The sequence below is a fragment of the Nyctereutes procyonoides genome, unplaced genomic scaffold (genome assembly GCF_905146905.1).
Source record: "Nyctereutes procyonoides isolate TBG_1078 unplaced genomic scaffold, NYPRO_anot_genome, whole genome shotgun sequence".
NCBI lineage: Eukaryota > Metazoa > Chordata > Mammalia > Carnivora > Canidae > Nyctereutes > Nyctereutes procyonoides.
The window spans coordinates 83,966,802-83,993,578 of NW_026575140.1; the positions used below are offsets into that span (position 1 = coordinate 83,966,802).

Below are 26,777 nucleotides of genomic sequence, written 5' to 3' on the forward strand. Positions count from 1 at the left end.
CAGGACTCAACAGAAATGGCCTGTGTGACTCAAAAGTGACAGCACACCCTGCTGAAAAGTGACATACCTTCGGAAAAAAGTCTATTTCATTTCCCTGACTCCCTCCCCTCCTTACCTTGTGGGAATTACTCAGTCCTACGCTGGCTGCTGCTTGTACCTGCCCCAGGCCCGGCAGCTGCTCCGCTGGCCTTTGGGAAGGAGGCGGGGGAAGAGGACGGTTAGTTCTTGGAGCACGCTGGAGGGTGGCAGCAGCGAACTCGGTGGCTGGGCCTTGTTCAACCACCGCATCCCAGTTGGCCTCCCTGGTGCCGATTTCAGCTGTTGCTGGAGCAGTTGTCATGTAAGCCACAGTGGCCGTGTTGGCATTCTCTTCGGGGGACCCAGAAGGAGGGTAGATTTTGTCCCGAGGCAAACCAGAAGGTGTGGGAGATTTGTCTGCAAGTTCTGACGGGTGATGGGGCTTATCCACGCATGCACCAAGGTAAGAAGGAGGCTGATCTCCGCTGTAGAAATGAAGCTGAGACTGGTCCTGATCCAGAAAGGAGACAGTTGGCATACTGGACTTCCCAGATTGGGATTCAGGGAAACTTAGGTGATCATCAGACTTGGAGTCTGTTAAGGGAACTGAAGTGATTCTGGCCTTTTCTGGGTCCCCAGATAAATAGGTCCGATGTGGATGATTCCCTGGGAAGTCAACCTGGTGCAGCTGTTCCCCAGATTCCGTCGCACTGGCATGAGTGTGGTTCCCAATGGTGGCACTATCTGGCGTGGGCTGGTCACAGTTCCCCGATACACTGCTCTGGAGGTGGAACTCCTCTGCTGGCCTATCAGTTTGGAAATAGGCTTTATCTAGAGTAACGCTAGAGTAGGAGCTAGGCAGGTGATCTTCCGGTGCAGCTACTGCTAGGTCTCCATAGTTTGTATAAGCAGCCTGAGAAGTACCTGGTCTCTTCAGTGACTGAGTTGAGGCTTGCTGCGCAGATTCAGCTAATGCCAGCGCCAACAGGCGGGCAACGTTTTTCGGAGGCGGTGGTGGTGGGATAAGAGAGACTGAACTGACAGGAACGGACTCCTGAGGGGGGTCATGGGAAACTGCTCCTGGTGGGAAATTGGGAAAAAAAATGAGAGTGAAAAGGTAGCTTGTGTTATCCTATACGGAAAGCCAAACACGCCCCATGTGATCACTAAAAAAACAGGTGCCTTCCATATTTCAAAATGGCAATCCATGATCTTCTATCCCACATGCAAATGCTGGAGAAAACACATCTGGTTCAGAAGGAAAACTAAAACAAAGTGTTTAAAGATTGCAATCTCCTCTTGAATTGCTACAGAGATGGGGGGGAAGCAGGTCCCTCATCTGGCTCAGAAAAGACTGCTTAGATAACAAGCTTCAAGTGCCTGCAGATTGTTATTAAGGATAGTTTTTACATTTGATGGAGTAGGCTGGCTGGTTTACTTGTAAGGCTATAATACAGGTACTTTTATTAGAAAACAGAATCAAGAGCTACGAAGTTGTGCAAAAATTATCCATGAATTCTGACTGTCGAAAGACAAAAGGGGACTTTATGAAGGTCTGAAGCAGGACCATTGGCCCTTTGGGGGATTTTTCTTTGATTTTAACTTAGGGCTTTGAGCCATCACAGTACCACCCAGAAAAACATTCTCTTTGATAAAAGGCTAGCTGTGGAGTAAATTTCTCTCTTAAAAGGCACAGATGGCACATAGAATTGAAGATCCCTCTTAGCTTAAGGAAAGAATGGAGGAAAACAAATGGTACCTGTCTGAGTCTGTCCAGAAGGTACAGCCTTACTCTGACTGCTCGAGACGACCTGCTCCTCTTTCCCTGGCGATTCTACTTCTGCAGCAGCCCCCTGGTCTAGGGGCTGGGCTTCAGACTCACATCCTTCTTGGGCCTCTCTCTCACTTGTTTTCATCTTTACTACCTGGGTGGGGGATCTATTTATGACATCACTGTCTTCAGCACTTTTGTTCCAGGTTGGAGAAGATGCATTTGGAGTTGCTGTATTTGACACCGTCCCCATGACTTCCGATACCCGAGTGGGAAGAGTCACTGAAATTGGCTCAGATATATTCATAGAAGGTGATTTGCTTAACTTCCGTCCAATCTTTGGAGAGAAAGCATAGACGACCTTTTCAGTGAATGAGGATGGCTTGGATGATTTTTCTTCGGTTGGACTCAAGTCTAAGGTAAAGAATGGACTCAGTTTCTCCTGAAGAGGAGAGACAGCTTCAGAACTTGCAGTGCTTCCTGGAGTCTGAGACTGGCTACCACCTGCTTCTGTATCCTTTTTGTTGGTGCTCGGTTTCTCCTGGGAGTATCCTAAGGAGTCAAAAAAGGAAGCCCCACTCTCCAGACACTCTGATTCAGGCTTAGGGGGGCTACACTGAAATGACATGGGATCAAAATCCAGGCTGGCAACGCCAATGTCTGGAGGGCTCAAGTCAACATCCTCGGCTGTGTGGGGAGACATAAGAGCTGGAATATGGAGCAACCCTACTTCCTCCTCACTCTCATTGTCATGGGGCAGATTATCATAGGAATTACAGCGGTTCCCCAGCATTTCTCCGTTAAAAGAGGCGCTCAGTGCATCACTGCTAGATCTGGGTCTTCTGGGTCGAAACAGCTTGGAATCACCTGGTAAAAACGAATAACAACATCAAAGTATGAATGTACAGGATACACAATACACAACACCGTGAAAGCCACCTACTTAGTACAGTAGTGATGCACTGTAACAGGGTGAAAATGTTACTTCTCATTTTCTTCCCAGAAACTGTCTCTGGGCCTACAGAGGGAACTCCCGAACCAAATGTTGAATAATAAAAACATCTGATGTCATCAGGTGGAGAATGAAGGACTCAGAACTCTTAGATTTTATTACTATAGTCCAACACTGACTCTTGTTGTGACTTTGGGCAAGATTTCATTTCTTTTTGCTTTATCACTGATCTCACATATGGTTTCTAAGATAGAATTAACCACCTTAAATAGAACTTTGGATATACCACAGCAAAAGTGTTTTGTTTTTGTTTTTGTTTTTGGTGGGGAAAAATCCTCATTAACACTCACATTTCTAAAAAGCAAACATGTCAACTAAAAAAATCTCCACAATCCCATAAAGTATATATACACGTACTTAGAACAGGATTCTTTTCAGATACTTAAACAAAGATAATTTCATTTTTTCCTTAATATGAATAGGCTTTAACTCTCTCAGGCAGAGTCCTTCAAGAGTAGACTGTTACACTATTTTATGATACTGCTACACATCCAACTGGTAACAGAAATCCTAAAGCTCATATCTCTATTCCAACAATTAGAATCATCATGGTGAAAATGTGCTATAAAAAGGGCAGAAACTGCCTTAACATAAATATGGATATTCACTAATGTGTTGACCACCTATACAATTAATCTTCACCAAAATATTATTTTCTACTTAATAGTGTCATCTACCTAGCTCGCTTCATTATATCTGTGAACCATTCTCTTAACCATAATGAAGTGGAAAATCTTGGAAAACCCCTAAAATGTCAGACACTCAACTAAAGGGATGTGTGAGGATTTCTTGAAATAAGCAGAGCCATTAGTCAGTGAGGATCTGGAAGTTACAAGAGTTATTAATAAATGGAGATAATAAGTTTGACCAGGAAGATGGCACCCCAGGATACCTCAAAAACGATCCCAATACCAACAGATCAAGAATAGCCCATAAGAATCAATGTAGCTCCTGATTATTTTTGGAGAAAGGGCCTTCTTTACAATCCTGCTGCATAAGCCAAACATGAAGTAAAGGATGTCCTATTTGCTATTACATGGTTCTGTCAAAAAAAGTTTGATCTCCTTCCAATTAAAGTAATCCTCTGTTCATTCTAAAAATTAGTACATGATTGCAACTGTAACCTGACTTTTGCTAGTAGGGACTAAAAAAATTTATTTTCCTAATTTTTAGTTTTGTCAAGTTGCAATGAAACCTTTGTGTAATCTTTACTAAAATTTTGGATTCCGTTTTAAATGGATTCACTTCTAAGTTTTCTCCTTGTATGGAGGATCATACTTTCAGATAATGAGGACCACCAATAATCAATTTGATCTATGAAATTTAATGTCAGGTTAAGCCATTTACAAGACAAAAGACTGCCAGTCTGAATATCAAAATTGCTTAATTTTATACCTTTGAAATTGTGCTTTCATGAAATCTAAAGACAGAAGTACTAAAAACATCATTTTCCACTGGGCATTAATAAATGGGTAACTTCAAAACATTTCACTGATTTTTATGTGAATACAACTGAAATGCAATCATGTCAACAGTGAAGAAATCAGGGACTGGTACCATCTGAAGACATCAGTGGACGATACTAAATAGATATGAGTATTCTTTGGAAACGGCAGTCTTATCACCTATTTAGTAAACATATATTTATTAAATATATTCAATTGTGCTCTTTTATGAAATATAGAATAAAATGGTTGACGCTTTTAGTCTTACCGTCGACTGCATGGAGAGAAGTAAGAGATTCTTCACTTTTAGCTGAACGGAGGGTTCCTTCGGCCCTGCCACCTGAGGAATCAAAGCCAAACAGTGTGAAGTTTTGTTCACTGCTACATATGTACAGAAAAGGAACAGTGTTTTTTCTACACATATTTAAACTTCCAAGAGTTATTAGCTGTACATTTTGACAATCATATACAATTTAAGCATCCAGTTATATAAGGTGCTGTATTGTTTTCACATGGTTTCCTACGTGAAAAATCTCTTTTCTAAAGGATTATGAACTTCAGAATCGAGGTGAATTTTAAAATGTCTTCCTTTTTTATTCTAGCGTGATGGCTTTTTTATTCCAGCACGATGGCTTAGAGATGATATGATACTAGATTTAGAGTGAGCCCTAAAGCCACTCACTGGTGTCCTTTTCAGCAGAGAGGACACAGAGAGATGGAGGAGAAAGCCAGGTAAAGACAGAAGCAGAGATTGGGGTGATGCCACCACAAGCCAAGGAATGCCAGGAGCTGGAAGAGGCAAGGAAGGATTCTTCCCTGAATCCTTTGGAGGGAAGGTGGCCTTCCTGACATCCAGGTTTCAGACTTTTACCCTACAGAACAATGAGGAAATATATTTCTGTTGTTTCAAGTCACCCAATTGTGCAATCTGTTATGGAGTCTTAGGAAACTAACATGGTGCCTTGATTATGTGTGCTGTTGAGTCTTATTTTTTAAATATCATCCTCATTTGCCTCTCGGTAGTGCTTAACACTAGTGGTGCTTTCCATTTAAACCCCACGACTGTTATTTCTAGTAACAGTGCTCATCCCTTTTGTTCTTTGCCTACCCTTTTAATCATTTCTTCTTACTCTCTCTTCATGACAACTCTTTTCCAGGCTTTTAAACTCTGCTTCTCTCTGGATTCAGTTCCCCACCTGCTTCTCTCACTCACCAGGCTCTCCCATTAACTTTGACTCTAGAGTTTTCACCCTTGAGTGTTTGCTGATGACTTCCAAATCTGTATTTCTAGTGACATTAAACCCCTTTATTGAGTTCCAGATCCATGTCACTAATCACCTCTTGGGCATGTCCAACTCACTATGTCTAAAATGAACCCATCACTCTTCTTCCTGAAACTGCTACTCCCTACATGAATAATGGCACTGCCATCTCCCTAATCATTTAATTAGAACCTGAAAATTATCTTTGCTCTATTTTTTTCTCATCCTTCACAATCATCTGGTCACCCAGCCTTGTAGACTCTGTTTCCCAAATATCTCTCAAATCTTTTTTTTTATATTTTTTTAAATTTTTATTTATTTATGATAGTCACACACAGAGAGAGAGAGAGGCAGAGACACAGGCAGAGGGAGAAGCAGGCTCCATGCACCGGGAGCCCAACGTGGGACTCGATCCCAGGTCTCCAGGATCGCGCCCTGGGCGAAAGGCAGGCGCCAAACCGCTGCGCCACCCAGGGATCCCTATCTCTCAAATCTATTTCCCACTTCTACTGCTCATCTCAGACATTTACTGTTTCTTGGCTGTACACCTGTAACTGTCTCCTAGTTACTGATCAGTCTTCAGGCTTAGTCTCTCCCCATATATTCCCTGTACTGCTGCTGAAGTCATCTCTCTACACCCTAAACATGACCATGTTACACATTAAACCCAGGAGATAAAGGAATGCAGGGCAAAACCAAAACTCTGGCAAGCACACAAGGCCCGATGACCTAAACCTCTTCTTGAATCATGATATACCTAGCCAAGTTCCCTGCTTCGCACATGAGCACACTTTTTGCTCCCATTTCCTGAAACACCCTTCTCAGTCCCTTACTGATTATGTGAATCCCTACTTATCTTTTAAAACCCAAGTCAAAGAGTAGATTTCTGACCACTAGCCCTTTTCCCCATAGGAACTGACAAATCCTACCATAAATGTCTCACACAAGTATCTCTTTCAATTGCTATGATTCTTCATGTACTTTACCTTCTTATAGATATGATTTCCTGAGTAAGTCTCTGAAGGCAGGGGCAGTATCTTAAGTTTTTTTCTAAATGACAGGTTGTTATTAAGATATCTAGCACATGCTTAGTATATGACTACAAACTGAATGAATGATGAATTAAATAAACTGAACATTATATTTCTAACATTCAAGCACTATTATGCCTCCTATATTCAGATGCTGTTAATATACATAGACTGTGAATTTCAAACTATTTTTTAAGAGTATTTGCAACAACAGTAATAGATTTATTTGATCCAATAAGATATTCTCATCAATGAGTCACCCAGTAAAAGACAGATTCCTTGGTTGTAAGAGTTATAAACTTAAAAGGCACATTGAAACATGGTTTTGTCACATTTTAAATCTGTAAAAATACAGATTAAATAAATTTAAACACCACAGCAGTTATTTTTTATTAACAATATACAAACTACGTTATGAATATGTTACAAATACTAACCACATTCACACTATAGTTAATCTATATAGTTTCCACAAGAAACTGGATAACTCTACATATTTGTGTATGGGTTTGGATATAAAGAATTGGTAAAAGGAGACAATTCACATACAGCACCATAGCTGTGAACACACTGTGTTGAAGCACACCATCACAATATACTGGCCACATAGATGGGGCATAACAAGAGCCAGCACAACAGGATGATGAGTGTGGAATGGCCATGCCATCTGTTTCTCCTGGTAGCAGAGCACAGGAGAGGCAAGAAAGCACCAACCTTTAAGAGCCATGGCTTTCATCTCGGAAGGCTCACTCTCGTTCCGCTGCAACTTCCGCTTAGAGACAGATGACGATTTCCCCAAGTTGAAAAAGGAACGCCAACTGCCCACAGGAGATTTTTTCATTTTATTTTGAGGCCTCCTCCTATGAGAGAGAGAGTAATCTGTATTAAGATATCCAAGGGGCTGTCTTTACTTATTGGAAATGAACAAATGATGTAAAGAACCAAATAATCTAGAGAGGCAAAGCTGAAATAGTACTTGTGTATACACACATCCACTGTATATGTGCACATATGCGGCACGTATATCCACTGCACATGTATATATATGCAGCACACATATCCAGTGTCTATGTGCACACATGTAGCCCATATATCCACTGCACATGTGCATATATGCAGCACACATATCTGTATATGCGCACATATGTAGCATGTAAGTTTGCTGTATGCCATGTATGTAATGCATCACTGTATGGCATATGTGTAGCACATACATCTACTGTATATGTCATGTGTGTAGCACACATCCCTGTACATGCCACGTGTGTAGCACAGATACACTGTATATGTGCATATATGTAGCATGCACATATACACGTGTGTGTATATATACAGCACACTCTACACTGCGTAGCTAAACTGGATAGCTAAAGCATGACATGTAAATAAAATGTATAGATTTTAATAACTAGTCACAAAGATAATTTTTATACAGATTTTTATATTTAGATCTAACCTCATAGTGAAATAAGTAATAAGAAATATGTGGAAGTAGGAATTATTAAAACTACAAAAATAAAAGAGTTAAAGAAAATGATTTCATGTGTGAGTAAACAGAATTAAACCAAAAAGGGAAAAAAAGTATTACAAATAATAATGAACATAAATTGAACACCAGACACTATGCTGCCTTATATGTAGTAGCTCATTTAAAATAAAAATAACCGTATGAGGTAGGTATTATTATTCTCATTTTATAGCTGAGAAAATGATCACATCAAGTTTAAGTAACTTTCTAAACATTATAAAACTAGTAAATGATGGAGTCACCGTTGGAACCTAGGTATGTCCATATCTCAATATCTACTCTCTTGACTGCTACTCTATAAAGAAATTTTTGAAGAAATCATGGAAATGCTGGTAGGCATCATTTTTCTTGCCCTCCTTCAACTTAGGTGGCCCAAGATTGACAGGGGCCAGTTCTGACACTATCCACCTGTTAGCACCATTTGTTGGTGTTCTCTTCAAACCAGTCCCATCCAACCCACCTATACTTCTAAGTACTCTTCCTTCTAACCGTTCCTCTGTGCCACACCTCACAGGCACAGCCTCGGTTAGGACGGAGCCCACACTGCCCACCAGCATACCAGCAGTTGCAGTGAGGCACTAGCAATCCTGCAGCAGCTACAGCCAGTCCTCTCAGACCACTGCATGGAAATCCAGCTGTGCCCACCAGCGTGCCCACCAGTGGCCAAGGCTGGTCACTGCAGGCAAGCTGGACAGAGAGCCATACCCACCCACCCAGCACACCCACAGCAGTCCCAGCCCAGTTACAACAGGAGAGCACTCACAGCCCACGTAGGGAACACCCCAGGAGCGCCTGGTTCTGGTGATCAGGAGGGACTGTGCTACTGGGCCCCACAAGACACCTTCTTCTAATAAAGCCATCACTTTGAGACTGGGAGACATAGCTGACTACCTAATACACAGAAAGAAAAATGAGGAGACGGAGGAATATATTCCAAATCCGATAACAGGACAAAGCCTCAGAAGAAGAACAGAACAGAGATAAGCAATCTGCCTAATAAGCAGTTCAAAGATGGTCAAAGATGCTCACTGGACTTTGAAGGAGAATGGATGGACTCAGTGAGAACTTCAACAAAGAGATAAAAAAAAACCCAACAGAGCTAAAAAACAGAGTAACTGAAATGAGAAATACACTAGAGGGAATCAATAGCAGATCAGAGGAGGCAGAGGAATGGATCAGCAATCTGGAAGACAGGGGAGTAGAAAGCACCCAAGCTGAAAAGAAAAAAGAAAAAAAGAGTTTAAAAAAGTGACGGTCGGTAACCGGCCCTCTGGAAAACATCAAGCGTACGAACATTTGTGTTATGGGAGTCCCAAAAGGAGAAAGGGGTGGAGGCAAAAAACTTATCTGAAGAAATAACAGCTGAACACTTCCCTAACCCAGGCAATAAAACAGACATACACGTGGTCCAGGAAGCACAAAAAGACCCCAAAAGATGAGCCCAAGGTGGTCCACATCAAGACTAACTACAATGTGAAAAACTAAAAATAAGGAGAGAATCTTAAAAGCAGCAGGAGAAAAACAAATAGTTACATAGCAGGGAAACTCCATAAGGCTATCGGCTGAATTTTTAGCAGATGCTTTTCAGGCCAGAAAGAAGTGAAATGACATATTCAATGTGCTGAAGGGAAAAAAAAAAAATCTACGATCAAGAATATTCTACCTAGCAAGGCTATAATTCAGAATTAAAGGAGAGATAAAGAGTTTCCCAGACAAACAAAAGTTAAGAGTTCATCACAAAACCTACCACATAAGAAATGATAAAGGGACTTTTTTGAGTAGGGAAAAAAGGCCATAACTAAAACAGAAATTATTAAAGGAAAAAATTTCTCAAGTAAAAACAAACATAAAGATCAATCATTTATAAGGCTAGTATGAAGGTTAAAGGAAAAAAGTAAAATCAACTCTACCTAAAAAATTAAAGGACTTACAAAAAGATGTAAAATATGATGTCATATACATAAAATATAGAGGAGAGAGTAAAAAGGCAGTGCTTTTAGAATATGTTTGAATCTAAGTGACCATCAACTCCATATAAACTGCTATATACATAGGGTATTTTACAGAACCTCATAACGACTACAAACCAAAATCCTTACAATAGCACACACAAAAAAAGAGAAAAGAATCCAAGCATAACATTAAAGAAAGTCATTAAACCAAAGGAAAAGAGCAAGAGAAGAACAAAGAAATAGAGCACTACAAAAATAACCAGGAAACAATGAACAAAATGGCAGTAAGTACATGCCTACCAATATCTGCTTTAAATGTAAACAGACTAAATCCTCCATTCAAAAGACACAGGGTGATTGAATGGATAAGAAAACAGGACCTACAAGACAGTCATTTCACATGTAAGACACATACAGACTAAAAGTGAAAAAATGGAAAAAGAGATCCCATGCAAACTGAAGCAAAAAAAAAAGTTTGGGTAGCAACCCCTACATCAGACAAAACAAACTTTAAACAAAGATGGGATGAACACTGGGTGTTATACTATATGCTGGCAAATTGAACTTCAATAAAAAAAATAAAAAATACCCAAAGACTATATAATAAGAGACAAAGAGGACATTATGTAATAATAAAGGAACCAACCCAACTAGATGGTGTAACAATTGTTAAATATTTATACAACCAATATAGGAATACCTATAAGCAAATATGAACAAATATAAAGGGAGAAATTGACAGTAATACAATAGTAAGGGACTTTTAACACTCCACTTACATTAATGAATAGATCTTTGATCACAAAAACAAAAAATACCTATCCTTCTCAAACTATTGCAAAAATAAATGAGGAAGGAATGTTTCCAAATCTAGTCTACAAGGCCAGCATTACCATGTTCCTAAAACCAGACAAAGACACTACAAAAAAAAGAAAATTATAGATCAATACCCCTGATAATCATGGACATAAAAATCCTCAATAAAGTATTAGCAAATTGAGTTTAATAACACATTAAATGGATCATTCACCAAGGTCAAGTGAGATTTATTTCAGGGATGAGAGGATTGTTCAATATCTGAAAATCAATCAACATGCTACACCACATTGACAAAATGAAGAATACAAATCATAGGAACATCTCAATAGATGCAGAAACAGCATTTCACAAAATTCAACATCTCTTCACGATAAAAACTCTCAAGGAAGTGGGTTGAGAGGGAACATACCTCACCATAATGAAGGTCAAATAAAGCAAACCCACGGATAACATCATACTCAATGGTGAAAAGCTGAAAACTTGTACTCTAAGATCAGGAACAAGATACGGATGTACTCTTGCCATTTTTATTCAACACCGTACTAGAAGAGCTAGCTATAGCTATCAGACAAAAAAGAAGAAATAAAAGGCATCCAAATTGGTATGGAAGAAGTAAAGCTATCACTATTTATAGATGATATGATACTATATATAGAAAACCCTAGATACTACCAAAAAACTAGTAGAACTAATGAATGAATTCAAATTGCAGATACAAAATTAATACACAGAAATATTTTGCATTTTTTTACACTAATAACAAAACTGGAAGAAAAGGAAATTAAGAAAGTAACTCCATTTACAATTACATAAAAAAATACTTAGGAATAAATCTACCAAGGAGTTCACACTTGTAGTCTAGAAATTATAAGACACCAGTGAAAGAAATTAAAGATGACACAAATAAAGGGAGAGATACATCATGTTTATGATTGATAGAATTAATTCTGTTGAAAGTCTTAACTACCTAAAGCAATCTACAAATTCAATGGAATTTCTATCACAATACAAATAATATTTTTCGTAGAACTAGAAAAAAAAAACAATCCTTAACATTGTAAGCAACCATAAAAGACCCTGAACAGTCAAAGCAATTATGAGAAGTATCAAAGTGGGAGGTATCACACTTTTAGATGTCAAACTACACTGTAGTTGAAATTGTACAGTACTAGCACCAAAAGACACCCAGAAATAAACTTATGCTTATATGGTCAAATTCATCTATGACAAAGGTGGCAAGAATATACAATGAGGAAAAGACAGTTTCTTCAATAAATGGTGTTGGGAAAACTGGACAGCTACATGTAAAAGACTGAAACTAGACCACTTTCTTATATCTTACACAAAATAAACTCAGAATAAAGACCTAAATGTAAGGCCTGAAACCATAAAACTCCTGAAAGAAAACATAGGCAGTAATCTCTTAGACATAGGCCTTAGCAATATCTTTCTGAATCTATTTCCTCAGGCAGAAAATAAGCAATTGAGACTATATCAAACTAATTTGCACAGTGAAGGAAACCATCCACAAGATGAAAGATAACCTACTGACTGGGAGAAGATACTTGCAAATGATATATTCAACAAGGGATTAATATCTAAAATATATAAAAATTTACACAACCAACACCAAAAGATAATCCAATTAAAATAGGCAGAGGATCTGAAGACACTTTTCTAAAAAAAGAAAAAGACATATAGATGGCCAAAAGACACATGAAAAGATGCTCAACATCACTCATCATGAGGGAAGTGCAAATCAAAACCACAATGAGATGTTCCCTCACACCAGTCAGAATGGCTAAAATGAAAAAGAGAAGAAATAATAAGTGTTGGCAAGGCAGGGAAGAAAAGGGAACTCTTGTACACAGCTGGTGGGAATATGGATTGGTGCAGTCACTATGGAAAACAGTTCGGAGATTCCTCAAATAATTCAAAATAGAACCACCATATGATCCAGTAATTCCACTTCTGGGTATTTACCCAAAGCAAAAACACTAATTTGACAGATATATGCACCGTTACGTTTATTGCAGCATTATTTATGATAGTCGAGATATGGAAGCAGCCTAAGCATCCATCAAGAAATGAATGCATAAAGATGTGTGTGTGTACACACACACACACACGCACACGCACACACACACACACCATGGAGTATTATGCATCCATCTCTTCATGCTGGTTGGGAGACAGCACTGTGAGAGGTGTTGGTCTGTTTTAAACTTAAAATGGAATCAAGCAAGTCGTTATCCATTCATTATTTCCTGTGTAAGCTGTTCCAACCCCAGTATATTTCTAAATAAATTTCTAGACAACATATCTCAGAGAGAAAATTACACCCTATATAAGTGGAACTGTATTATTTTCCCTAACAATTTGCCCTCTATAATTAACTTTCAGCTTCTTTAAAATAACATGATGTCATAATGCTTTTCGAGAATCATTTGTATCATTCCCTATGAAACATCATCTATAGTCAGATGAATGGGTTTTTTGGGGGCGGGCTCAAAATCACTATGGTAATATTAAAAAGCAAAAGGAAAAAAAAAAAAAAGAACACTTGACCGTGAAAATCACATCATTAAAGAGGATTTAAGGAATCTTACCTTTCAAGTGGGAACTCAATTATGGTATGAAACTTTCCCTGAAGTGCAGCCGGTCCTTCTCCTACTTCGATGTATTTATTTTCAGTCACAATTGGAGAGCTGACCTGAGCTTGCGTCCGTGCCTGGGCTTCCTCCAAGGTCAGCAGCTTGGTGGATGGAGAGGAAACCAGCAGGGACTTGGGTCTTGATAGAGAAGCTTTAGAAAGAAAGAAAAGCAATGGATAAAGTCAAGATTTTTGGCACAGGTAAAAAATATATATATATAAATCTGTGTGAGTGTGTGTACATCAACCTCTATCTACCTATCTACCTGTGTTGTTTTACATTTTCTTAAGTCTTTTATTTTTATTTACTTTTTAAAGATTTTATTTATTCATGAGAGACACAGAGACAGAGGCAGAGACACAGGCAAAGGGAGAAGCAGGCTCCCTCTGGGGAGCCCGATGTGGGACTTGATCCCAGAACTCCGTGATCACGCCCTGAGCCAAAGGCAGATGCTCAACTGCTGAGCCACCCAGGCATCCAGGCATCCCTCTTAAGTCTTTTAAATGGCAGAAAAGACAGGGCTTTATATTGAATGAGGTAAAGAAAGTGCCATACCAGGTTCTTAACAATGATATATATATATATATATTTTTTAATTCCGTAAGTAATTTAACTATTTTCCTTCCTTAAAAGATATCAAGCAAGGTATCACTCAGATATGTTAAGTCTGAATAAAATTTTTTCATTCACTGCTCCATATTATAACTTTATATGCATCAATAATAGGTGACATATTTTTTAATGTGTCATAAACTTAGATCATAAGAGGTCTAACAGGTAGTATTCGCTAAGTATACACAAAATAACTGTTAAACTATGCATTTTAAGAAGTGGACATAAATTACCTGCTTTCTACCAAAGACAGATTTATTCAACTGAGATGAGAAATGCAGTTTTTCCCTGCCTTTTGAAGTCTATACATGTTCCTTGTAAACAAAATCCATGTGAGCCATACCTGCCCCGTCCTGAATGACAGCACTGATTTTCCCACTGAAGAGGACATCTACATGATTCAGGATGAATTCAACCACCACAGACTGAATTCTCACTTCCATGAAAGCTGCTGTTCCGCTGAAGCAGGCAGATTCTATCTGTTTTGATCTGTGGAGGAACCAACATTACCGTCAGAGAATCCCAAAGACAGCAGCCTTAAAGGGCATTATTATTTTATTTTTAATGAGTAAACAGACACACCAGAGGAAGAAAGCGTACTTTTAGTGCCTTGGCTAAGCCCCACTTGCCTCTTTTTAGAAGATGCTTATAAAAACAGCAGATGAGTTTTACTTTTAAAAATTGTTCTCAAGGAATGCTGATGAATTATATTTTGATTTAAGATAACTAGTTCTACTGAAGGTCATTAAATCAAATGCAACTTACCTTAGCAGGTTCGGAGCCCAAACAATTGCTAGGTTTTTTGCATGCATATTTGTGATGGAACAATAGTCAGCTAGAAGGGACAAGTGTCTCATCAGGAACTCCAGCGTTCTGGAAAATGCAATATTAACAAAAAGAAACAGTATGTAGCAGTATAGAAGCACCACTAATTAATTTTTAAGATTTCAATGGAAATAGAAAAGGGAACCACACAAACTCCAGCAAAATCTTTTGTTGCTTCTTAGGTCTGAATACTGTGATTACCACAGAAGTGCCAGGAGAATATTATGAATTCTGTATTCTATATACAGTAATCACATCTACAGAATTCTAAGAAAAAAGTCTAAGGTAGATACGGTAAGAAATTAACATTTCTGATGGGACTGGTTCCAAGAAAACAGCTTTAGTTTTAAAAAATCTTTAGGAATATTTGCTCCTGGTTGTCAGACATCTAGTTTGAATGTATTTCACCAGTGAAATACATCGTCCATCAAAGCTGGTTTCTAGACAAATGATATCATCTACTTGCAGCAGACACGCTAACAGGAGAGGATTTAAACTTTTCTTTTATAAAAGAAAACGGGGGGATCCCTGGGTGGCTCAGCGGTTTGCGGGGATCCTTGGGTTGCTCAGTGGTTTGGCGCCTGCCTTTGGCCCAGGGCGTGATCCTGGAGTCCCGGGATCAAGTCCCACGTCAGGCTCCCGGCATGGAGCCTGCTTTTCCCTCCTCCTGTGTCTCTGCCTCTCTCTCTCTCTCTCTCTCTCTCTCTCTCTCTCTCTCTGTCTATCATAAATAAATAAATATTTAAAAAATAAAATAAAAATAAATAAATAAAAGAAAACGGTGTTTCACAGGCCTAAAATTTTAAAAGAAAAATTGCAGTGGGCACCAAAGGAAGAGAATAGTTGAGCAAAAATATGCTTAGAACAGAAGGCCTATTCCAAAATCTAATATCCTGGTCTATCTTACTTGCTTTACTTAAACAATTCCATATATATGTGTACTTATATATATGGAATTATTTAAACATGTGGTGTGTATACACACACACATCTTTATGTAAAGAGAGGGGGGATATCCCCTGTTAAATAACAGGGGATAATATTTTTGGAAAGAAAGCATAATTAGTTTTTTAATGCAAGTCAAATCAAAGAAATACACAGAGGTATTACTGAGTAGCTACTACATCTCTTCAAGTGTCCTGTCCTATATGTATAGGGATTGAAAACTATTAAGGACAATAAAGAGGAGACATAAGTTTAAGACTGTTATTTGAAATGGTAATGAAAGTTAAATTGTGAGCAGCATATGAGTCTCAAAGACCAAGATGAGCCCAACAGGAATCTGAGAAGCAAAATCAGACAGCAGCTAGAAGCACTGTTCAAGATGCTTTCTACAGGGATCTCCTCAAGTTCCCATGACAGCCTGACCAGCACAGGGCTACCACTTCCCACTTCATGGAGGAGAAAACCAAGGTGTGCTCAGGTGACACAGACAAGCAGCGCTTGTCTCAAATCAAGGTCATCAGTGCGGCTCCAAAGTCTCTCATTCAACAGCATCCACTGCCACTGCTCTATAGTACAAAGGTACTTCTTGGTCCCTCCTCTACATACTTGAATAGGAAAGACAGACAGAAGTGAGGCTGGTCTGGAGACAGTGTAGAGAGGTGGGAAGCTTAAGAAATGTGTTTAGAAAACATGTAAAATTTTATTATTTTCAGTGGAGAGTAGATGAAGGAAGAGAACTATTGAAATATTTCAGAAATATATTTAGGAGAAATGCAACTCAAAACAACGAAGGTAGCATTTTATTCATGTATCTCATTGTAAAAATGTTTTTAAAAGCTCATGGAGAATTTTAGTCAGAGTGCATGAAATGAGCATTTTCATATTCAGCAGAGTACGAACTGCTTAAATCTTCATGGAATACAAGTGGGAAATTGCTATATATTGGGAAAGAAACTTTAGTACCTTTTGATTTCTAAGAATTCTACTTTCAGGGCTTTGTCCAAAAAAAAAAAAAAAAAACCCTAAATTCTCCCCAAAATTCATGTAAGTGGATGGTCCTCACAGTGAAGTTCAGAAGTAAGGGAGAAAAAAACCTACTATGGAATGCAAACTAGTGCAGCCACTGTGGAAAATAGTATGAGGTTCTTCAAACAGTTAAAAGTAGAACTACCTTACAATCCAATAATCAAACTACTGGGTATTTACCCCAAAACACAAAAACACTACTTCAAAGGGATACGTGCACCGCTGTTTATTACAGCTTTATTTACCATAGCCAAATTATGAAAGCATCTCAAGTGTCTATCAGTGGATGAATGGTTAAAGGAGATGTGGTGTATACATACACTGGAATATTATTCAGCCATAAAAAGAATGAAATGCCATTTGCAACAATATGGATGGAGCCAGAGAGTATAAGTCTAAGAAAAATAAGTCAGAGAAGGACAAATACTATTTGATTCACCCATATATGGAATTTAAGAAACAAAACAAACAAGCAAATTAGGGAAAGGGTTAAAATAACATATAGCCCATTCACATAAGGGAATACTATTAAAAATCATATTTTTTCAAGAATATTTAAAAAATTAGGAAATGTGAATGCTAAAATCTTAAAAAGTCTGGATGGGAAGAAATATATTAATGGAGATTAACACTCACTCAAATTATGTAGAAGACACTAAAATATAAAAACACATTATATAGCAGGAGATATATCACAAGGAATTATATATAATATACAATGAGATATGTATGTGTGTGTATATATATAGTAAACAATATATATAAAACATGTCAACATACATTGTAGGTAATGTACATTAGGAATACAGAAAATAATATTGGGATATGTATACCAAATGTGTGTGTGTGTGTGTATATGTATAGCAAACTATAAAACATATGGTGCATAAAATATATAAAATGTGTATGCAATATATATTATTGAATATTTACTATGTGCAAGGTTCTATTCTGAGAATACAGTGATAAGACAAAATTCATGATCTCAAGGAGCCTGTTTTAGGGAGATTATATATAAAATAGGCAACACTATAAACACACACATTTATATATACACATTATAGATAAAACAAAAAAGTAAATGCTTGTTATTCATCACAATAATAATAGAGGTAATTAACTCAAACAGTACTTATATAACAGGCCTTGTTCTAAGTGCTATTCCTTTAATATTCATAATAATCCTAATAGAAAAGTAACAGTATTCTCTATTTTACAAACAATGAACTGAGCCCAAGAGGCAAAGGAACTAGCCCAAGGTCACAAGGTCATACAGCTGATAGAGGCAATTTGGTTCCAAAGTCCCTACATCATAATGCCAATAATACATAGACATTATATAGTAGATAACACAAATATACTAAACAACAGGGTATAAATATATAAGAGATATAAATAAAAACATGTTGGAAGATTTATTTATATAAAATAAAAAATATATAGGAGAAACATGTACTTTATATACATACATACATATACATTCTCCATATTTGTCTCTTCTTACTGACGTTCTCTTAATTTACCCACAATATTAACCAATACTCTATTCCCTATGTAAAATATACTGACTGGTGTCTAAGGCAATATAAGTTTGTTTTTTGTGTTTTTTTGTTTTTTTGCCTAACAGGTTTCCGTCTCTAAACCACTTTGACTAAATATTTAAATTTTAAGCTTACCTAAAGCCAATTTTAAAGGGTTTCTGTTTATGCAAGATTTTAATTCACAATGAAGTTAAATACTATCACACTTATAAAACATGACTTTTAAAAACAGAATTTTTGTTTCCTGCTTCTATACAATCTATTGAATTTTTTGTAGTCTTGATAAAGGTGAGCTGCCAAATGAGGAAGGAACAAATACTGTGACAAGCAGAGAACAATTTAAAACAAAACCTATAATTACCAGTAATATTCTCATAGGGAGAAAAGATCATATCCATGAGATAAGGAGAAGGATGCTATCAAGTAGGAGCATTCACAGGAACAAGTTATTTCTTGGAAATAACTATTTTTTAAATCAAGAAGTGGACTGGAGGAAATCTTTACATGAGAACTGACAAAGAGAAGTTAAGAAAATGAAAAATTGGTTCAAGAGCTACAATAAGGGGATCCCTGGGTGGCTCAGTGGTTTAGCGCCTGCCTTCGGCCCAGGGCCTGATCCTGGAGTCCGGGGACTGAGTCCCACATCAGGCTCCTTGGATGGAGCCTGCTTCTCCCTCTGCCTGTGCCTCTGGCGCGCTCTCTCTCTCTCATAAATAAATAAATAAAATCTTTAAAAAAAAAAAAAAAAAAAGAGCTACAATAAAACCAGAAAGAGAATAGAGAAAAGGTATGGGGTTTGAGTTGCAATGAGAACCATCACAGCAATAACAGTAAGAAAATTTCTCAGATGTTCCCCGATGGAAAAGGCCCACCGAGAACCCCACAGCAAATTTATCAATCAAATGCAAAGTTATCAATCAAATGCAAGAGTAGAATAGAAGCATTTTCATCTCGATGTCTCAAAACATTTACTTCCATTATAGCTTTCCTCAGGAAGCTACCAAAATGTCTACAACAAAGCAGGCAGTGCACACAAGAGAAGTGACAGCAAGAGATCCCAAAAAGAAGGATTCAACTTGTGCAGGAGGCAATGAGGAGAATTTCCAAAATGAGGGGGGAAAGAGTTGGCAGTGTTGTAGGTCTAGAGAGCAACTGGCCCGGACAGAGGGATTGAGTAGTGGGACAGAAGGCTCTAGGAGGGATGTTTTCATGGAACAACAACAACAAAACTTTAAAAAAAAAAAAAAAAAAAAAAAAAAAAGCTTGCCTGTTAAGTCTGAAGTCCCTCAAGGGTGTTTCAGGGATAAACTAGTGATGAACAGAAATGGAGCAAGCCAAAAATGGGCAACTGCTCCAAAACACACACAAAGTTACCTCAGAAAGGAAAGAGACCTAGTAAATATTATGTGCAGTTGTGAATAATAGTTAGAAAGTTATTACAATACAGTGAATACTGGTTTTAACTCCAAATGCTAACCTAACCAGAGGATGAAGACAAGAAAAGGGGAAACGTGTGTTTGTGTGGTATGGCAGGGGGGTGGGAGGTGGGTAAAGACAGTAAAATTTCATTTACCATAAAAGAAAGGTAAAAACATCTAAAAATGAAAAATCAAGAAATAAGAACATAAGCATGTTATTCAGAAACAGAAGCTAAGGAGAAATCGGTAAGGGGAGTTGTGCAGTAGGAGACTGCTGTTTTTTACTGTCACCTATGTACAATGTTTGACTTTTTAAAATTATGTGTATATGTATGTTATATTGATCTTTTATTTCCCTTAATTTAGAGAAGAAAGATAGATCTACATGGTACCTCCTGCAAAACTATCAAGCCAAGAAATCTTGGCTTAATTCTAATCATCTGTCTTGCTATGCTTTCTATTAAAAGAATAAAATACTAAGGACCAGACTCATTCACACATTGGATCTCATTTTAACATCAAAAGAAAATCCTCTTAAGAGGGTATTATTAGTATTCTTTTCACAGATATGGAGATTAATGCTTAGAGAGGTCACGAAGGAAGTGATGAAGTTGCAAACTCAAATTCAGATCTATCAAAGCTAGTATTCATTATACTGTACCAGGTTTCCTTTTCTGGTAAACTAAAAAAAAAGTCTTCTTTCTCCTTAAATATTCTTTAATAACTGTATTATCAGATCTGTCTCCTCAGCCTTCTTTTTCCGGGTTGAATACCTGAATTTCTTGAGCTTCCTTCACAGAAGCTCTTTGTGTTGTATTTTTTTCACTCTTCAGTGGGTCCTTAATAACCTCTTTAATTTCCTAAACTCCTCTTAAGACAGGGCACATTAAAAGGACAATGAGTCAACGCTAAGTTACCTTCTGGCTCTCGATTATTATGATTTATAGCTATAGCACGGACTAAAAAAAATGCACTGATTTTTTTAAGGTTGATAAAAAATTTAGGGGTGTCTGGCTGACTCAGTCAGAAAAGCACATGACTCTTGATCTCGGGTTTGTGGGTTCAAGTCCCACGTCGGGTATAGAGATTACTTACCTAAATTTAAAAAGAATTTAGTGTTGATTAGTGCCAAATTTAGTGCTGAGTTTTAAAACATCTTTATGAACAATGTCATTTTGAAAAAGCACTAAATTACTAAATTATTTAATTTGTACATTATCAAAACATCTGCTGCATTTATTTCTTTGTCAATAATTGAAATTTAAGAATTTTACCTTTTGCTTTTTTGTCTTTTATCATCTATGGTTTACCATTTTCTTTCTCTCACTAAATAGCAGTCATCTTCAATTTTATTCGGGTCTTTTCAGATATGGGCAAAAATATTACTGAGAGGGCAGCCCAGTGGCTCAGTGTTTTAGCGCCACCTTCAGCTCAGGGCATGATCCCGGAGACCCGGGATGGAGTCCCACGTCAGGCTCCCCACATGGAGCCTGCTTCTCCCTCTGCCTGTGTCTCTGCCTCTCTCACTTTCTCTCTCTTTTTTTTTTTGAAGTTTTTTTTTTATTTATTTATTTTTATTTATTTATGATAGTCACAGAGAGAGAGAGAGAGAGAGAGAGAGAGAGAGAGGCAGAGACACAGTCAGAGGGAGAAGCAGGCTCCATGCACCGGGAGCCTGATGTGGGATTCGATCCCGGGTCTCCAGGATTGCACCCTGGGCCAAAGGCAGGCGCCAAACTGCTGCGCCACCCAGGGATCCCTCACTTTCTCTCTCATAAATAAATAAATAAAATCTTTTAAAATTAAATATATATATATTTCTGAGAGTCCAAATTAACATACAAATAAATTGCATCTTAAAAAGTAGCAACAACAAAACCAATAAATAAGAACAAAACACCCAAGATTTGAGCTCTTTATAGATATGAGAGTCTCTTGAGGAAGAATTCTGAGATACCTGTTAGATTTTGTGGGTCTACACAGACACCTTTTAAAGAAGGAAAGAGGGTTGGAAAAAAGGAAACAAGTAAACAGGCCCCCAGTACTGTGTCCGTATTTTGGATCCACGCAATCACAAGTAAAGTACTCCTACTTGTGATCATACACCCCAATATTTCTCAGTGGCTCAAAAGACAAGTCAAACAACAAAACAGGCTTAATCTACTATCCATTTGTTCACTTATTTATTCATTAATTCAACATTTACTAAGTGGTTATTGGATGCCAAGTACTGTGCCAGGCCTTGGGATACAATGACAAATAAACATAATGTCTGAACAAATGGAAGTTTAAATAGAACTCCATGGAAATTTAAATAGTTAGAAACCCAAGGAAAAAACTACTCTTCACATCAACTGATTTGTACTTTTGGGTGCTATCTTACAACACGTGACTCACCTGTAGTGCGGAGGAGGGAGTTGCTGGATGACATCATGAATTTTTATCAGCCTTTCTTCATCTGTTGCTGCTGAGACAGCATCCTGCAACAACCACAATGTGAAATAAACCAGTAGGCTTTGTTGGTAAAAAAAAAAAAAAAAAAAAAAAAGGCAATTCAGTTTTTACTCTACCTTTTGATGCTGAATGACAAGGAAATACAGAGTATCAACAAAGTAAACTTTGTTTCCATACTATGTGGACATTGAAATCTATTAAAAGATAACTTTTTAAAACTTTATGGTAACCAATATCAAGTGTGATAAGATTAGTGGATCAAAGTCAGAAACTAAAAGAAAGAAAACGTGAAAACGATGAAGACTATGGACTAGCTAGCAATAACTGTGTTTTGTTTTCTTTAAAGGAGATATTTTAGTCACAGAACTATTTCTTACATGACCAAACCAATCTTTACACGTTTGGAATAAAATGACAGCAAAACTCCAAAGAGAATTTGATTAAAAGTGACTTTAATTACTCACAGAAAAAAAAAATACTCACAGAAAATTTCTCATACAGCTGGTACGTGAGCAGAGGGTTTGGGAGCTCTCGAAAATATAGCTTACAGAGGGAACCCACAGAATGGATGTCTTGAACATATGGTTCTTTTGTCAGGTCGGGGACATGTTCAGAGTCAAACTCGTGGCTAACAAAGATGAGAGACAAAACAAAATTATTTTATTGAAGAAAAAGCAAATATAGGACTTATATATAAGCAAAGCAAAGTTAATGTTTTTATTCAAGTGATTGTATTAAGTTACATTTGGACTTCAGCATTAATTGGATGTCTGATCATAAGACAAGTGTTTTTCTAAGTGGAAATTATGGGCATAGGTCTAATATTAAAATGGACAATAATCTCTGAAATGCATATTGATGAACAACTCTTAACACATAGATCTGAAAACAGAACTACTAATTTCCAATGGTTTGAATACCCAACATTTTGGCATTTCTGCAAGCTAGAGCTGACTGGCAGCTGGTCCATGAGCAATTCTATACAGAAATTCCTCAGGTACAAGAAGTATAGTTCAGGAATACTTCCATTGAAGAAGGGTAATAAGGAAGCCAGAAATATTATAAAGCAATTTCTAGCTAACCAAGTTTTATAGCCAGCAAAATCTATAGTTTAAAGTGAGTGAAATGAAAGTTGTGCTTAGTATACTAAGGCAGGTTAGGCTCACTCTGCAGGAGGCTAATTAATATTAATCTACAGGCATGGGACTACTTATCAACCTAGAGGGTTAGTGTATGTATGCGGACAATGTGCATATGAGATCTGCTGCATCTGAAGCTAAAGACTGACACTGTCTTTAGCACAAGAATCAATTTAAGTATTTTCCAAACATGTATTCCTGAAAACAGAGATGAGCTCTGTGGTCAATTAGAATATTAAAATCTGCATGAAATAATGGTATTTACCATGCACCACCATGCAAAACAAAGGATAACATATTAAGAATAAACTAGAATCTGAGGGATGGAGCAAAAATAAAATTTCTATTGCTCATATAAAGGAGACCATTATTTTTGTCTCTCAGGAGGGGGCAAGGATGTAAAACACCTAACATACACACAATTGAGCATACATTACAGCACTAGCATTAAAGGAAATTGGAAGAAGTTTCACCACAGAAATGCGAACAATCATAAGATAATTTTATGAAAAACTATATGCCAACAATTTAGACAACCTGGAAGAAATTGATAAATTCCTGGAAACATATAAACTACCAAAACTGAAACAGGAAGAAAGAGAAAACTTGAAAAGACTGAAAGCTAACAAAGACACTGAATCAGTAATAAAAAATCTCGCAACAAAGTTCAAGACCAGATGGCTTCAAGGGTGAATTCTACTAACATTTAAAGAAGAGTTAATACTTCTTTTTCTCAAACTATTCCAAAAAATAGAAAAAGGAAGGAAAACTTCCAAACTCATTCTATGAGGCCAAAAACAAATAAAAGAATCCAAGAAAAAGAGAACTATAGGCCAATACCACTGATGAATATAGAAGCAAAAATTCTCAATGAAACACTAGTAAAATGAATCCAACAGGACATTAAAAAAGAAACGATTCATCCCGAATCAGCTGGGATTTATTCGTGGGCTGCAAAGGTGGTTCAACATAATAAGTTTCACTTGTCAATTTTAATTAAGAACTAAGAAATAATTCTATTAAAATGTAAATTTTCACCTCTCATTGTTTTCTTGGATTCAAACTTTGAAATTTGCTAAGGGCTTCAAATACTGCAATGAGGCAAAATATGAGAATTGAAGAGGTTAAGAAGCCATGGTCTTCTGGTACAACAGATGAAGAAATGGCATTCAGGAAAACATCTACAGAGAATACTATGGATATTACTTCCTACTTTATCTCAACTATAATACTAAAAATTATGGTAATCAATGTGACTTTAATTTTGAAATAATTTTATTTTAGTAAATTACAACTGGAATAAAAAAGAAACTGCCAGATAAAGTTTTACCGTAGTCTCTGGATATTAGAGGCAACGCCAGAGAGACGATATATTCCATCCACGATCCCATATCTCTCAATGAATGCTGTACAGCTCTGAAGAACCTGGGGCACTGAAGAGAATTTTCAAAGACATGGATTAAACTGGGAATATTCTATCAAAACAAAGTCACCAAAAAATGAGAATGTCTTAGTTTTCACAAGCGAAATAAAATCTATAAATTAAAATTATAAGTGGCAGAGATTAATCTACTACACAAAGTGATGAGGACATGTTTACTTATTTTCACATTGAAACTAGACAGCTGGTTCCTGAATATCAAGATGGATTCTCTCCCATTATATTTAGGCAAGTGAAAGAATTTGTTCATTATTAGGACAGTCTAAGATCTGCGGCAGTCTTGTATAGGTCATGTCACAACACTGAGATGAAATGTTTTGTCCTAACACCATATCAGACTTGAAAAAAGATACAGCTTTTCAGCTGCATTTCATACATAGAAAATGGACAAAGTTAATGTGTATCCCAACATAATAATTGCCTACAAATGCTCCAATTTCTCCCTTTTAAAAGTGTCTTCCATCTTTTCATAGTTAATGCTGATTCTAAATTTTATCCAGTAAACAAAACATTGACATAAAGCAAAGGTCAAAGCAATTTCAAGTAGAAGGAATCTTGTCATTTCCTGCCTGTCTTTACATTAAAATTGCCAATGTTCTGGCTTAATACTATTAGCTCATTGATAAGTAGAAAGAAAAGAAGGGTACCCTCTCTGGTTACCTCACTGAACACCTGACATAAATGGAGCGCCATTCTGGGCCTATAGTCTAGAAAAGAATGTTCAAAGTATATAATTTTACATTTTTTTCATAATCACTCAAAACTGGACAGTAGCTGAAACTTGAACTTTGTCTTATAATGCAGACTGATTAATTCACAGGCTTTAGTAACTATGTTCATTTGATAGTGTTAGTTAAAAATCTCTGAAAAGAAGATTGGGAGAACATTATTTGGTCTGCAAAAAATTACTACACAAAGGATGAAACATCCATATTGGGAAATGAAACTACTAAGATATTTTAATAAGTTAATTTTAGATAATGTATTTTACTTATTGTAATATAATATTAGTTTATTAATATAAGACTTCTTGCTTCTTCTGCCTCCTTGTTCTTCCTGTATTCTATCTTTTAAATTCTGTTAGGTCCTACAATTTACATTTAAAATTTACACTCCCTAGCTTTGAATAATTTCTTAAAGCAGCTATATTTTTGAGCATGTAAAATGTGCCAAGCTAAGTGTTTTACAATAGATGCTCTCATTTAAATTCATAGGAAAAGCTCTATCATTATCCCCATCATACAGAGAGGAAACTGAACCTTGCAGAGACGAGGTTTTACCAAAGGGCAAGCAGGAAACAATGGCAGAAACAAGACTCTACCTCAAGCAGTCCAACTAGAAAGCCAATTTTTACTTAGCAAAATACTGCCTAATAATGTAAGGGCCTTTATAATTGCACTTTTTTTTTACTGTTACCAGATTTCCATATTTCACAACTCTAGGCCAATTGAAGCTTCATCTTTGGCCATACAACCAGTCATTTTATAAGTCCCTCAATTTCCTCGTAGAAAAAAAACAATTTCCTCTCCCCAGACTCTCTTCCTACTAATGCCTTCCTACAGAAAAATTCTGGCTGTTGCTGAAAACCCAACTGAACTATAACTATTAAGCAAGCCTTCTTTAAATACTCATGAGGAGTGGTAGCTGCATAATGTGGTAGGTGCCCAAAGAACTATGTCATTTTGAAATATTATTTGTTTGTTTATACAACTCTTATCCTTTAATAGCCATACTTTAAGGAGCAAAAGCATGGTTCATCCATCTTTGTACATCCAAAATCCAGGAGCATGTCTTAAAACAATGTACAAAATGGATAAATGGATTAATTAATAAGTGCTCTTGTGAGCCCAAAAAAGTTATATGACCAAGTCAGTGGAGTAGGGA

At 37.0% G+C, this 26,777-nt stretch overlaps 1 protein-coding gene across 7 annotated transcripts in view; it reads right to left on the bottom strand.

The window, feature by feature from the left end:
- The window catches only part of ARHGAP32 (Rho GTPase activating protein 32), a 265,244-nt gene that overhangs the window by 7,476 nt on the left and 230,991 nt on the right, over positions 1-26,777 (bottom strand). For all 7 annotated transcript variants that reach the window (XM_055304940.1, XM_055304939.1, XM_055304936.1 and 4 more), the window contains 10 exons: positions 24,783-24,885; positions 22,797-22,941; positions 22,257-22,339; positions 14,870-14,977; positions 14,448-14,593; positions 13,448-13,643; positions 7,254-7,399; positions 4,515-4,586; positions 1,778-2,656; positions 116-1,098 (listed from right to left, as the gene is read on the bottom strand). In XM_055304940.1, coding sequence (XP_055160915.1) covers positions 116-1,098; positions 1,778-2,656; positions 4,515-4,586; positions 7,254-7,399; positions 13,448-13,643; positions 14,448-14,593; positions 14,870-14,977; positions 22,257-22,339; positions 22,797-22,941; positions 24,783-24,885 — 2,861 coding nt within the window. The remainder of the gene's footprint in view (positions 1-115; positions 1,099-1,777; positions 2,657-4,514; positions 4,587-7,253; positions 7,400-13,447; positions 13,644-14,447; positions 14,594-14,869; positions 14,978-22,256; positions 22,340-22,796; positions 22,942-24,782; positions 24,886-26,777) is intronic.